The 14850-nt window shown below is 44.1% G+C and overlaps 1 protein-coding gene across 4 annotated transcripts in view; it reads right to left on the reverse strand.

Moving 5' to 3' along the window:
* LOC115192512 (formin-binding protein 1-like) overlaps positions 1-14850 on the reverse strand; it is a 78110-nt gene that overhangs the window by 7108 nt on the left and 56152 nt on the right. For 2 of the 4 annotated variants that reach the window (XM_029751109.1, XM_029751107.1), the window contains exons 2-10: positions 10712-10827; positions 8811-8861; positions 5730-5877; positions 4100-4162; positions 3316-3420; positions 3069-3197; positions 2771-2917; positions 385-594; positions 269-277 (exon numbers count right to left, since the gene is read on the reverse strand). In XM_029751109.1, the coding sequence (XP_029606969.1) occupies positions 269-277; positions 385-594; positions 2771-2917; positions 3069-3197; positions 3316-3420; positions 4100-4162; positions 5730-5877; positions 8811-8861; positions 10712-10827 (978 nt within the window). The remainder of the gene's footprint in view (positions 1-268; positions 278-384; positions 595-2770; positions 2918-3068; positions 3198-3315; positions 3421-4099; positions 4163-5729; positions 5878-8810; positions 8862-10711; positions 10828-14850) is intronic. The other 2 variants (XM_029751110.1, XM_029751108.1) reach the window with 1 other exon arrangement.

Genomic DNA, 14850 nt, shown 5'->3' on the forward strand with positions numbered 1-14850 from the left:
ACACCAGTTAAGCAAGATCATGCAATATGAAATCTGAGAGACCTTCGGGTGAGAAACCAGAATGGACATAAGACAAGAGCAGGCAAATCAAAGTCAATATGCGCACCAACACCCCTTGTATTAGACAAGTCATTTGAAAATGGTTAGCTACTCTCACACAAACCTACAAAAAGTTATAGATTAACAGACGGTATTGGCCTTTGGTAGGTCAAAGTGTAGTGATTTATGTAAAAAAAAAAAAGAGAGCTACCGTAAGGTATAAACCTACCAGTGGACTCTGTTATGAGAAAAAAACAGACAAAAGTGAGTGGGCATACATACAAGTTGTTCACTATTGAAACAGTGAGCAAAGGTCTTGATAGCAGGTGATGATGAATCTCTCACCTTGGGCTTTTTCCCAAAGAGCCACAGTTTGTTCTTGGCCGCCTTGCTGATCGAGTGTTTGGGGTCTGGCTTGACCACCCCCTCGTTCTTTGGGGTGCTGATGGTGTTGTCTGAGCCCGTCCGGGAAAGGTTCTGACTGTAGTCCTCAAACGGGAAGTCCCCTGGAGGTTCAAAGCCCGACTTAAATGACTCCACTACGATCGCTGAGTCCTAACAGAGAGACAAAAAAAAAGACTAAGATATAGTGAACATCAAACATTACAGACTGACTTCTTTAAAATGATGTTTTCTGGGACACCATGACCTGAGTGTAGAGTACAGCTCAGCCAGGCTGCATGAAGAACCGGCCAGCCAGGCTGCATGTAGAACCGGCCAGCCAGGCTGCATGTAGAACCGGCCAGCCAGGCTGCATGTAGAACCGGCCAGCCAGGCTGCATGTAGAACCGGCCAGGCAGGCTGCATGTAGAACCGGCCAGCCAGGCTGCATGTAGAACCGGCCAGCCAGGCTGCATGTAGAACCGGCCAGCCAAGCTGCATGAAGAACCGGCCAGCCAGGCTGCATGTAGAACCGGCCAGCCAGGCTGCATGTAGAACCGGCCAGCCAGGCTGCATGTAGAACCGGCCAGCCAGGCTGCATGTAGAACCGGCCAGCCAGGCTGCATGTAGAACCGGCCAGCCAGGCTGCATGTAGAACCGGCCAGGCAGGCTGCATGTAGAACCGGCCAGGCAGGCTGCATGTAGAACCGGCCAGGCAGGCTGCATGTAGAACCGGCCAGGCAGGCTGCATGTAGAACCTGCCAGGCTGCATGTAGAACCAGCCAGGCTGCATGTAGAACCAGCCAGGCTGCATGTAGAACCAGCCAGGCTGCATGTTGGCCGTGGGTGGGAAGGAGAGAGGAGGCTCTGCCTGCCCGGGGGCCAGCCAGCAACACAAACACTAGAGGAGACAGAGGCCAGAAACTAGGCAGAGGCTGACTGATATACCACAGCTAGCAGATGCCCATAGACTTCCAGTCATTGCACTAGTTGGCATTGGCTCGCAAAACTACCTCTAATCTTTATACTGGACACAGAGACATAAAAATAGTATCCACGAGTTCATATGACTCCGGGGAAGTAGATAAAGGGCCTCATTGGCAAAATCCCAAAGTATCCATTTAACACTAGAACCGCCTGGCCTTTCAGCATCTGCTAGAGAACATTGCCAGGCGTTCTTTTAGCATACGCATCAGATGCATATCAACATAAGTGCCAAAGTTTAATAAAAACAGTGAATAAACAACTGTAAAGGATAAATTGCATGAAGAAATATTAGTGGAAATATATCCATGTAAAAATATAACAATAGTTATTATTGGGGCTCCCGAGTGGCGCAGCGGTCTAAAGTTGCAGAGGCGTCACTACAGACCCTGGTTCGATTGCAGGCTATAACACAACCGGCCGTGATTGGAGTCCCATAGGGCCCAGCGTCATCCAGGTTTTGGTTTGGCCGGGGTAGTCCGCTATTGTAAATAAGAATTTGTTCTTAACTAACGGACCTAGTTAAATAAAAAATGTAAACATTTGTTTAGATAGAGTCAAGGATATGTTTTGTATAATTCTCAAGGCCTACTGCGACACATAGCACGTTTTCATTTCCCTTTTAATACATTTGATTAGTAATAGTTACAGTAAATTTGACATAGTAAAACGTAAAAGAGAATGTATCAACCCGCAAGGCGCGCAGACAAATTATTAATGAGTGCCAACGCTGATAAATAGGCATAACAAACTCATCATTACACTATGGCTGTTCTAAATTAAACCACCCTCTTCTTCCTCCGCATCATTCCGTTAGGCCTAATTGAAATTCAATTGTGAAGTAAAGTGCACAATTATCACCCATTCATTCATCCATCCATGTCATTCATTCAGTGAGGAGACGCACATTAGCGCCTGGCTGGGTACCAACGTCCTACAGCACAAGTTGGTGAAAAGGTTCAATACTTCTAAAACGTTTGTTCAAAATTCTGAAAACAAGCAATGTAAAAATAGAAACATTTAAGGAAAAGTCATGGAAAGAGCAAGACGTTGCATTTTGTTTTGGCAGATTTTTTATAAATGTACATAGCCGTTGGCCTATGGCGGTTCCAGTGTTTAGAGAGCCATTGCCTCACCGCTGGCCTGGCTGGTGGGTGGATGACTAACTACTGATCCTGCTCCACCCATGCCATGAGCTGCCTCCGCTCCGTGCCCTGTGCTAGAGTCACCATGCCAAAGCATAGTCTTATGTACACCCTGCTCCAAACTATAGAGCACCGTCACATATGCTCATGCTATAAGGGAATCATGCTACTGTGTAGGCCACCATAGCATCATACCATAGGGCACCATCCTCCAGACTCACCTTGCGTTGGTCCACAGCCTTGGCAGCAGTCACCATGCCCTCCAGACACTTGGAGATGATGGGGACGACTCTGCGCTCCACGTCGGCAAAGCTCCGGTACGTCTCCCCCAGCTTCACTGTTCGCCTCTCGTCCATGTCCTGCAGGTTCTGGAGAGGTCGGGAAAACACACACACACCCCGTGACCTCTGACCTTCTTGTCTCCTGTGAGCCAATCACAGCTCAGATTTCCATCTCTCCGGCCAATGCGGGATGAGACAGAAGTTGGAGCCTGGAGGAGAATGGCTGGCCGTGGATTACCTTGAATATCTGTGGAATGGCCACGTTGAAATGTTTCCACTGCTCCCCATTAAAGTTCTGCAGCTGAGCGGCGTACTCGTTCTTACTCTCGTCTGCTGAGTGTGTGCGCAGGTACAACTGGGACTTTGCCTGCAGTGGACAAGAGGGAAAATTCAGGACCACTCAATACACACAGCAGATGACAACCTCCGAGGTGTATGAGTGTAGGTAGTTTACATGTCAAGGCTCAAGCCAGGTCAGGACTTACCTTTTCTACCTCTGACTTGGTGGCGTTGATGTCGTTGTCTAACCTGTCGTAGCTGATCTGTGATTTCTCTGCCTCCTTGCACTCCCGCTCAAACTTCTTTTTGCTCTAAGAAAGTCAAATAGGAGACAGATTATTAGTCAAGACATATTGATCTCTTCTCAAAACCAGGAGTCAATCCTGCCTTGTAATGAATGCAAGCCTCTACCATTTCTACAAGACATAGACAGGAGAGCAAAACAGAGCAGAAGCACTTTGTGGTTAAACAGGCAGCAGTGCAAACAAAAAAACTCTAAATAAATGTATGCTTTCCTCCTGCCAGAAAATCTGTGCTGCATTACGTTACATTGCAACAAAGAGGAATACCTAAGGCATTACAACACTGACATTCTCAATGTGAGATTCAGCTGTTGCTGGCTGCAATCACACAAGCCCTAAAAGCAGCAAAAATAATTCAGCCTTTGAAAGTGTGACACACAGGCAAACTGGAAAGGCATGAAATGCAGGAATACTTCTCTCATCAGTGTGTATATGTTTGTGTGTGCCGATGTGCTCTTTTATGTATGCATCTTCCTGTGTGTGTGTGCGCGCAGAGGTAAGTGGAGATCCTCTTGGCCCTCTCTCACACGCGACCCAACAGGACTGGGCGTCTGGCTGTCGGCAGAGGGGAGCAGGTCCCTGCTGGAGGTCCACGTGTCACACAGGCCTCCTTCCCTGCGAGGGGCCTTCCCTGCCCTCTCCGTGCCCTGTGCCACATGGCCCTCCCTCCCTCCTCTCACACACTCACATTGTCCATATGTTTCCAACACTGGTCCAGATACTGCTGGGCCTTCCTGCCCTCTTGGAGGTGCTGTGGAGTCAAAACACACAAATGTACCGTCTTAATTTGACTAGTTTCTCACAACTGGAAAATGATCCTGCAGCAACAGGAAATGTGAACTATGTGATTCTAATTAATGGACATTTTTGTGTAGGGTTTGATACATTTAGCTAGGATAAATCAAGGTTGACATTTTAGAATGGAAATAAACTTTAGAAGCCTTTTTAAAACCTTGAATACACTACAATTTGCATTTCCTGCTGTGCGTTACATTTCTCTGCGACAACAGAGTGATCAATGAAGTGATAATGCCCTTGAAGCCAGTATTTGGAGGACATATTGGCACCGGTGTTGTTAGACCCAAGACGAAGTCGAGAGCCGGCACACAGTGAAAATATATCCTCCAAACACCGGCCTCTTTTATACGGGTTACTGGGTTACCAACATATTCAAACAATGACTGACATATTTTCATTAAAAACGTTATTTTTGATGAATTTATTCATACTATTTCATCCTTCCACAAGATATAGTCCAGACACAAATCTAGGATTGCTACCCAAGCTGGCTGGTCGTTCATTCTATCGGTTGACAGAGACGCGACTCAGTCGTTCCGTCTTCTTGTTCTGTATCTATGGACGTTGTTCGTTCTAAATGTTCCATTGCCATACCGGCTGGCAATGTTCTTATCCCTTGCTTGCTAGCTATCCAACTACGGCTAACTTAGTCACGTCAAACAGTGCAGACAGAATAACAACAGTAGCTGAATTTGTTTAAACTGTTTTCTAGGGACATTTATTTGGATACATCCATAACAACAAGCTAAGGAGGCGCGATTTCGCCTGGCATAGAAAATGTGCTCTCTTGTTAGGACACTGTCGTTCAGAGGAGCTAGCCAACAACACAGCTCACACAATAACTTCAAACTGAAAAGACTGCAAACTAGATGTACTTCGTTTTGTTTAACTTTTTTTCAATTTACATTTCTTCGTATATATCCATAAAAATTATGCCAGCTGATTCATGAGTTCGACTGGCTGAGAAAAGCTGCCTGCCTGTCTGTCTTGTCCCGACACGTTCATTACTATGGGACAGCTGGAGATCGTATTTGAATATTGACTATAATAATGAATATAATATTGTTAGCAATGTCATGGAGACAGACAGCAAGGTTTATACAAATCTCCGCTGCTGATAACTGAATGTTAGTGTAAAAGAAATGTGAGATGATGTCTAGATGCTTTTTATAGTGGAGATCAAGTTTATAAATTGCCTGGCTGGGCTGATGACAGTGGATTGCGCAGTCCGATGGAACAGGGTAAATAGGCATTTTAACGTCAGATTTAGCCGGTGGTGACTTGTGGAATAGACACCGGCTGGAATGCGGTTTTATCCAAACCAGCATTAGACCCACCCGTTGTATAAATTAAGATAGCGCACCTTTATGAACAAGAGCATCTCAATACAAACATGTATAACTCACTCACTACGGCATAGATGAAATAACCAAGCTATACACAACATAACAACACTGTACATAATGAAGTCTGCAATACGTACATCCAGGGATTAGTGTCCTACTGCTAAAGCCACTCACGTGTTTCCTCTCTGACTTGAGGTCCTGTGAATACCTCATCAGCTCTCCGTACACATTGTGTCCCATCTCCTCGGCCACTACCTCCCTCTGCCCCGCGTAGTCATTCAGCTCATTCAGGATGGAGTAGAATGACAGGCACGACGAGAACCTGTACACACAGGACAGGTTACTCAACACAGCAAACAAGGGTATTAGCAAGCAAACTTTGAGAAATGTATTTGTGAGGATAGAGCGAAAGACAGAGATAGATCCATGCTGTGGATCCCATCAGATGGCAGTGGTTATGGCCAGATCTATAATATGGTTGGTGCTATTCTGGACCTAGGCTCTGATTAAAAAGAGAGACCAGCTCCCCCTCTGTATCACAGACAATGAGGCCTAGAGGGAACTACAGAGGCCAATAACATGTTGGATTCTGTGATAATATTGATAAGACCCACCTCCCCTTAGTGACATTACCAGCTCACTTTATTAGAATTCTCCTAAAACCTCCACCCCCCCACACACGGAGTGGTATAAAGTACTTAAGTAAAAAACTTTAAAGTACTACCTACTTAAGTCGTTTTTGGGGTATCTGTACTTTACTATTTATATTTGACTACTTTTACTTCACAACATTCCTTAAAAGTTGGTACTTTTTACTCCCTACATTTTCCCTGACATGCAAAAGTACTCGTTACATTTTGAATGCTTAGCAGGACAGGAAAATTGTCAAAATTCACTCACTTATCAAGAGAACATCCCTGGTCATCCCTACTGGCTCTGATCTAGTGGACTCACTAAACACACATGATTCGTTTGTAAATTACATCTGAATGTTGGAGTGTGCCCCTGGTTATGGGTAAATAAAAAATGAAAATGGTGACATCTGGTTTGCTTAATATAAGGAATTGGAAATGCTTCATACTTTTACTTTCTATATTTTAGCAACAACATTTACTTTTGACAGACTTTTCCTCGAGTAGAATTTTACTGGGTGACTTTTACTTAGTCATTTTCCATTAAGGTATTTCACTTTTACTCAAGTATTAAAATTGGGTACTTTTTCCAACACTGCACACACACATCCACTGAGGAAGGACCAAGGAAGGAGGGATAGGGACATAAACTCAGCAAAAATAGAAACGTCCTCTCACTGTCAACTGCGTTTATTTTCAGCAAATTTAACATGTGTAAATATTTGTATAAACATAACAGGATTCAACAACTGAGACAAACTGAACAAGTTTGTAACAGCAAATGTAACAGTCAGTATCTGGTGTGGCCACCAGCTGCATTAAGTACTACAGTGCATCTCCTCCACATGGACTGCACCAGATTTGCCAGTTCTTGCTGTGAGAAGTTACCCCACTCCTCCACCAAGGCACCTGCAAGTTCCCAGACATTTCTGGGGGGAATGACCCTAGCCCTCACCCTCCGATCGAACAGGTCCCAGACGTGCTCAAAAGGATTGAGATCCAGGCTCTTCGCTGGCCGTGGCAGAACTGACATTCCTGTCTTGCAGGAAATCACGCACAGAACGAGCAGTATGGCTGGTGGCATTGTCATGCTGGAGTGTCATGTCAGGATGAGCCTGCAGGAAGGGTAACCACATGAGGGAGGAGGATGTCTTCCCTGTAACGCACAGCATTTAGATTGCCTGCAATGACAACAAGCTCAGTCCGATGATGCTCTAACACACCACCCCAGACCATGACGGTCCCTCCACCTCAAAATCGATCCCGCTCCAGAGCACAGGCCTTTGTGTAACGCTCACTCCTTCGACAATAAACACGAATCTGACCATCCCCCCTGGTGAGACAAAACCACGACTCGTCAGTGAAGAGCACTTTTTGCCAGTCCTGTCTGGTACAGCAACGGTGGGTTTGTGCCCATGGGCGACGTTGTTGCCGGTGATGTAAGGCAGGTCCTCACCAGACAACAGGCCTACAAGCCCTCAGTTCAGCCTATTGCGGACAGTCTGAGCACTGGTGGCGGGATTGTGTGTTCCTGGTGTAACTCGGGCAGTTGTTGTTGCCATCCTGTACTTGTCCTGCAGGTGTGATGTTTGGATGTACCGATCCTGTGCAGGTGTTGTTACACGTGGTCTGCCACTGCGAGGACGATCAGCTGTCTGTCCTGTCTCCCTGTAGCGCTGTCTTAGGCGTCTCACAGTACGGATATTGCAATTTATTGCCCTGGCCACATCTGCAGTCTTCATGCCTCCTTGCAGCATGCCTAAGGCCCATTCATGCAGATGAGCAGGGACCCTGGGCATCTTCCTTTTGGTGTTTTTTTAGAGTCAGTAGAAAGGCCTCTTTAGTGTCCTAATTTTTCATAACTATGACCTTAATTGCATACCGTCTGTAAGCTGTTAGTGTCTTATCGACCGTTCCACAGGTGGATGTTTATGGTTCATTGAACAAGCATGGGAAACAGTGTTAAAACCCTTTACAATGAAGATCTGTGAAGTTATTTGGATTTTTATGAATTATCTTTGAAAGACATGGTCCTGAAAAAGGGACATTTATGTTATGCATCCCTTAGAGGGCCTCCTTCACTCCCTCCCTTGTCCTCTCCCTGTCCTGTTACAGCACCAGTGTTAGGACACAGGGCCAAATGATGCAGGGATAATTTAATTAATTAGGGGAAGGGTTTCAGAGAATTCAGAGGGTGGTGTCCCAACCATGGCCTGTCTTAAATATGTCCACTGTAAATATCAGTGCTGTGAGGCTGAGGCTAAAGGGAGCCAGCTCTCCCTCTCCACGTCCCTCAGTCTCTCCCTTCTTTCCTCAGTCTCTCCCTCGCTCCCAGACCTTTGATATCATTCCTGTGCGATAGCAGCCAATAATGTCACCGTGGAGTGGCCAAGCACTGTGACCGTACGTCAGAGCCAGATATCCTACACAGCTGTAGGACTTGCGAACTCTGTTACTCTATTCTATGGAAGCAATGAAACATTTAAAAAAGTGCTGGGTTGCCATGGCAGTCCGTGTTTGTGGTGACCGGTCTAGTGGAAAGGCCCAGTGTGTGTGTGGCATAAAGCTGATACCGTTCACAGGTTGTTAACCATTTAATACAAAACGGGTCTAATCTACTCGCCTAGGTTCATCATCTTTGGAGCGCTTGGGACAGTACTTCTTAACCAGGTTCCTGTGAGGAGAGAGGAGACATATGGTCAGAGACAGATAACAGTGAGACAGACAGAACAGACAGCTGCCTTTTTAACTCCCCAAGACAGGAAGGAGCACATTAACCAAAATTACAGCTCTTTCTTTATTTCAATATTTCCTTCTGTATGTGAATATGATCAAATGATTGGCTGAGATAGCTCAGTTTCTCTCAGTCAGATGGTCCTCAGAGAGAGATAAAAGTAGGTCAGACCGACACAGATAACCTGGCACTGTGTGATATTCCTGCACTCTCCTCTGTTCCCGACAGAACACATGCAGGAGGAGCAACACAAAAGACATGGTTGTCTTTGATAAAGTAGTCCCTCTGGAGAGGGGCTCCTGTAGTGTGGGGCTGTGCTGTGGTGCTCTTCAGGCATGCAGTACAGGCAGTGCTCAGGTTCCACTCGCTCTTTAGGGATGAATAGAGGAGGGATTTTCAGAGAGAATACAGAGATGTTTTCAGAACTTGCCGCCGCCCTGCCCCCTCCTCCAATCAGTCCCCACTGAGCCCAACTAATGAAGGGGCTTCCACCAAACAGCACTTGGTTTCCCAGTCCTGGGAGGCAGGGGAGTGGCTCCCCACACTACCACACAGACTGATAAACATCAGCCTGGCCTGGTGCCACTAAGGATCACACAGAACAATACCTGAACACAGACAGACTGTCCAGAGTGTCAGGGACTGGGGAGAAATACGTCCACAGAAACGGTAGAGGGGAGGGGGGGTGCAGAGGCCACAGCTGGAGCCTCTTCGTTACCAGGGGGTGATGACCACAGCTCCAGGGGGACTGCACTGTTTCTAAATCTTACTAACAGAGATACTTACGGCAGGTTGCATTTTATGTGGGCTAGAATGTGCCTATATGGCATCTGATACCAGATGAGGCACCGGTTATTCACAAACAAGTACAGAAAAACACATAAAATGAAATGTGTTAGCATTGACAACCTTTTTCCCAGATGGCATTTATTACAATGGTAAAACAAATCAGTCTAATAAAAGTGGCCACGTGAGAGGAAAGGAGAGTGAACGTCATGCTCTCTCAGCCATGGCAACAGCTCAGAGTAGAGGGGACGATTAAGATGGAAGCAGAGGTGTGACGTCATATGCGCCACATGTGTGTGTGTGGGCAGGTTCAGTGAGTGGTCACCTATGGTTTACCAACCTAGCCTACATTTTCCTATTCCCAGCCTAATCTTGTTAAACCAGTGGTCTCCCTCTAACTCAAGAACTCGTCGTTTTAGAACTCTTTGTTAGGGGTTTTTCTCCTTGGTAGATTTGCTCCAAAGGTTATAACATGGATGTCAGAGAGGATACAGTCTTGAGGGTGTAATCCAACAGCGTATACATCTGTAACAAACTCCAGCGTTACCATTGGAGGGGTGTTGGAATCTGTCTACTCCTCTACTGTCTAGAGACTGGCCAGTAGCCACCTCCTAGAAATCTATTATATTGATTTGTGGCCCTCCAAAAATCTATTAATGGCAGCACAACCATGTCAGATTGGGCTGAGCTGGCCCTATTGTTCAGGCTGAGTGGGCGGTCTGTACCACAGACACTTTTAGATACTCATCAAAAGACAGGATCCAATCACATCATTTGATAATGATCCTAGTCATTATTTCATTACCTGTAACTCAACATTGATATTACATGATAAGCAAATTGAAGGCTAATATACAGTACTAATGCATCCATGTCTAATATATGTCTACAACACAGATTACCGTATTCTACAAAGAATACTCATTCAATTAATGATGTAAAGTATAGGCAAAACACCTCAAAAACAGTTCTATGGAACTGAACGATAAATGCCACATTCTTACCTTAACTGTTTTGCATAGGTCTGTTCAATCTCCAGCCTTTCCTTGACAAACTTTGCATACCTCTCTAGGAAGTCGATCCCCCACTGAGTATGCTTGTCAAGGTTTTCAAACTGGTCCTGAGAGAGAGATGGAGAGAAGAGGGAGAAAGAGAGGTCAGGGTTAGAGGGAGATTGACTATATGAGCGCTTACAATGGCATGCATATGATGGATTAAATTAAACGAGGCATGAATGAGAACCCAGTCGTCTGACATTGAATAACAAGCACATGTTGAGTCACTACTTTATTCCTGTGCCAGGCTGTACTTCCTCAATGATCACACTGGGTAATATCAAGAGTATGTCAAATGAAAGGAAAGCTACAGACACGCAGCACAGGCATACAGAGTAGACACTCCATACTTCTACTGATGAGAATTCCAAGGTGTCTAAGAGAAGAACCGGTAACCTATCGCCTCGAGAGTTAAAACAGAAACTTTACCATTTTTCAACTTCATATTCATCATCTCCAGCAGCACCCCAACATCAACATATGTGAACATGGTGCGTTTCTGTTTTGTAGTAAAAATTATATAGGAAGATAAGTGTTTCCAATGACATCAGTGCGCATCGTGTGATTTTGACCAATTGTGAGTATGCATTGCATACGAATTGCCTATAAATATGTTGTCATTGGAAAGTCATCTTTCTCTAAATTTTTTTACTATAAAACATAGAATTACGCCATTTTCACATATGTTGATGTTGGGGTGCTGCTGGAGATGATGAATGTTTATGTCCCTTTAAGGCAGAACAGTATATTTTAGATCGTTTAAGCAGCCGGAGATACATATCCATGCAAGGTCAATGTTGTATCGTTCCGAGAGATGCCTTATAACAGTGCTGGGCTGAGAGGAAATTGTTTAAAACACACCACAGTCAACAACAGCTGACAGCCTCTCCTCATGTGACACTCTTGGTCAACATTTTTAAAAGTGTATTTTTCCATATATAGACACATCCTATGTGTTTTAAGTCAAATCAACTATATGCACTAAGCTTGTCTGATGCTTTAAACGCACTGTTATATGAAATAATTAAGACAGAAATAACTAGAGGGAGTATGACCGCAATTGATTTGATAGTGCTGGGCTCAGACTCGCTGCGCTAAAACAAATGACAGCCAGTGACTGTGTGACTAGCCCCCGTTGCCTTTCCTCCCTGCGGCAGTGACCACCACAGAACATCAAGTGTTAAATCGCACTGTCCGTATTGTTGAAGCTGCAACATAATTACAGCCATTACTGACTGAAAATTTCTGCTACCGAAATCATTTTGTTTAGCGAAAACAAATCCCTATTCCTGCAACCCTTGCTCTCTTTAAGTGACACATGTGTGCATCACATGCTGACCTATAGCATGATCACATCAATAAATTGGTTATAACAAACTCTGAACACCGTACCACGTGACAGCAAAATGGATGCAGAGAACATGACAAATAAACTCAAAACAGGGGAATGTTTACTGGTTGCTCAGGAGGTAAAGGGGAAGTCAGATGTGTGGAATAAATTTGACTAGTTGTGGAAAATACTGGTTGATCAAGAAAAGGCAAGGAGCAAGTGCTGCGTGCATATTATGTGTACCAAACTGGTGCTGTTAGATTACAATATAATTTTCCTTAATGATTGGAACAATGTAAACAACAATAAATAAATGCTAAAGTCTTTATTACAGCATAGACTAAAAACAGTCGCATTCATTCGTGAATGCAATTTCTGAAATGGAATGGTTTATTGTTTACGCTAATTATTCAAGGGTCGCTTTGTTATTTTATTTGAAAACGAAAATGCTTGATTGCATTTCAAATGATGAATGACTCATATGCTGTGTGATGACAAACGAATAAATGATTGATTGATACAGTAGCCTATATAAGTATTGAAATATAGGCCTAAGAAAGATACGGTATTAAGACTAAACAGGACACGCTCTTAGGCCTACAGCTCAATGGTGGTTACACTTATTATAATGATGATCATAATAATAATAATAATAATAATTTGACAATTTGGAACAATGTAAACACTAAATAAATTATAAATAATAATAATACCAGAGGCTGTAATTCCTTTATTACAGCATAGCGAAGATTAAAAAAGAGCCAAATTTGTGAAATTGTTTATCCAATGTTTTGTGAGGCTTGGTGCTCATGGAATCCTGTAGGCTATTAACTTCTTATGGGTACCTGGGACGGTAGCGTCCCACCTGGCCAACATCCAGTGAAATTGCAGAGCGCGAAATTCAAAAATACTCAATTCAAATTTTAACACTCTTGAAAATATGTGTTTACATCAAAATAAAGCTTAACTTCTTGTTAATCCAGCCGCTGTGTCAGATTTCAAAAAGGCTTTACGGCGAAAGCATACCATGCGATTATCTGAGGACAGCGCCCAGCACACAAATCATTACAAACAGTTACCAGCCAAGTAGATTAGTCACAAAAGTCAGAAATAGCAATAAAATGAATCACTTACCTTTGATGATCTTCGTATGGTTGCACTCACAAGACTCCCAGTTACACAATAAATGTTTGTTTTGTTCGATAAAAGTCCCTCTTTATATCCAAAAACCTCAGTTTTGTTGGCGCATTTTGTTCAGTAATCCAATGGCTCAAAGGCAGTCACAACAGGCAGACGGAAAATCAAAATAGTATCAGTAAAGTTCGTAGAAACATGTCAAACGATGTTTAGAATCAATCCTCAGGTTATTTTTAGTCATAATAATCAATAATACTTCAACCGGACAATAGCTTCGTCAATATAAAAGAAAAACAACAAAGGCGCGCTCTCGGTCGCCATGATTTTATATTTAAATGTTTAGCTACTGTCCGACTAATGAAATCTCGGTCGACCAACAAACAATCGACCAGTTGACTAAATGGGATCTGCCCTACACATTTTTATTTTACATTATGAAGGTTACCATGGTACCCCAGAACAGTTGCGCCAGTCACGTGTTTGTTTGTAAACAGCACAACGGGAGAAAGCGGGAGCAGGTTAGTCCAGCTGTGTATTGACATGGGTCGCGTTTTAAATTTAAAAGGCAAATGTATTTTTGCTTCATTAGCGTCATCAGGGACGTGCAACTATAGTTTTCCTTCACAGAAAATACATTAGTGCAACACATTTAGGCAGAAAATGGCTTCATTGCCATCAGATGACAACAGAAGAGTTTTTCCCTTCAGCCAAGCATGCGTCAAAACCTTGTTCATTTGCACAATATCTCTCGTTCAAATTCGCTTGTAAAATGTCCAACTCACCAAAAATGACATTCGGTTCCTCCTACCTATGTATGTATAACTTTATGAGCTGGATTGCCCATTTTTGCAATTTGTTTATTTTAGTTTGAGCTCGTTAGCATATTCAGCTAGCAGCATCCATTGTGCTAATTTTCTTAGCATTCTGGTAATAGATGCCCAACATCCCCTTGCGTACTAAGCCGCTAATAACGTAAATCCCGATTTGAGAGAAGGACGGTAAGAACATCTGGATACTGCCCAACCCTACAGTACAGCAAGTAGGTCTAGGAGGGAACAGTGGAGCTATACTAAAGTCAGTCAGACTCAGCATACTGATTGTCTTTGATTTCACCTGAGGGCTAACCTTCCTACTTCAGAGCTTGTTTGGAGGCTGAGAATAGATGGTGAGAAACTGTCAGTATCATCCCCACCAAAGATCTATACACAGCCCAGACATGAGTGAGGCGAGTAACTCCCATGCTGTGTTCTGGGATATCGAGGGAAAGAGAGGGGGATAATATAGAAGGAAAGAGAGGGGGATAATATAGAGGGAACGAGGGGGATAATAGAGGGAAAGAGAAAGAGGGATGGATTCCAGTTTCACCCTGAAGTGGACTGTCTGAAGAGCTCCGGTGTCGTCTCCTCTCCGCATGTCTGAGCTGTGCTGGAGGAGAGGGGGAGAAAGGGAGAGAAGAAGAAAAGTAGAGAGAGAGGGGAAGGGGTGTCTCACTCTCTCCCATGGCTTGTTCCCTGCCTGGGAGCGAGGCTGTGTTCAGGATTGGCTTAGGACCTAGACAGACCCACAGAGACTGACTGGTGGACTCCAGCCAACACACTTCCTCTGTGAGAGAACAATACGC

The sequence above is a fragment of the Salmo trutta genome, chromosome 4 (assembly GCF_901001165.1).
Source record: "Salmo trutta chromosome 4, fSalTru1.1, whole genome shotgun sequence".
Classification (NCBI taxonomy): domain Eukaryota; kingdom Metazoa; phylum Chordata; class Actinopteri; order Salmoniformes; family Salmonidae; genus Salmo; species Salmo trutta.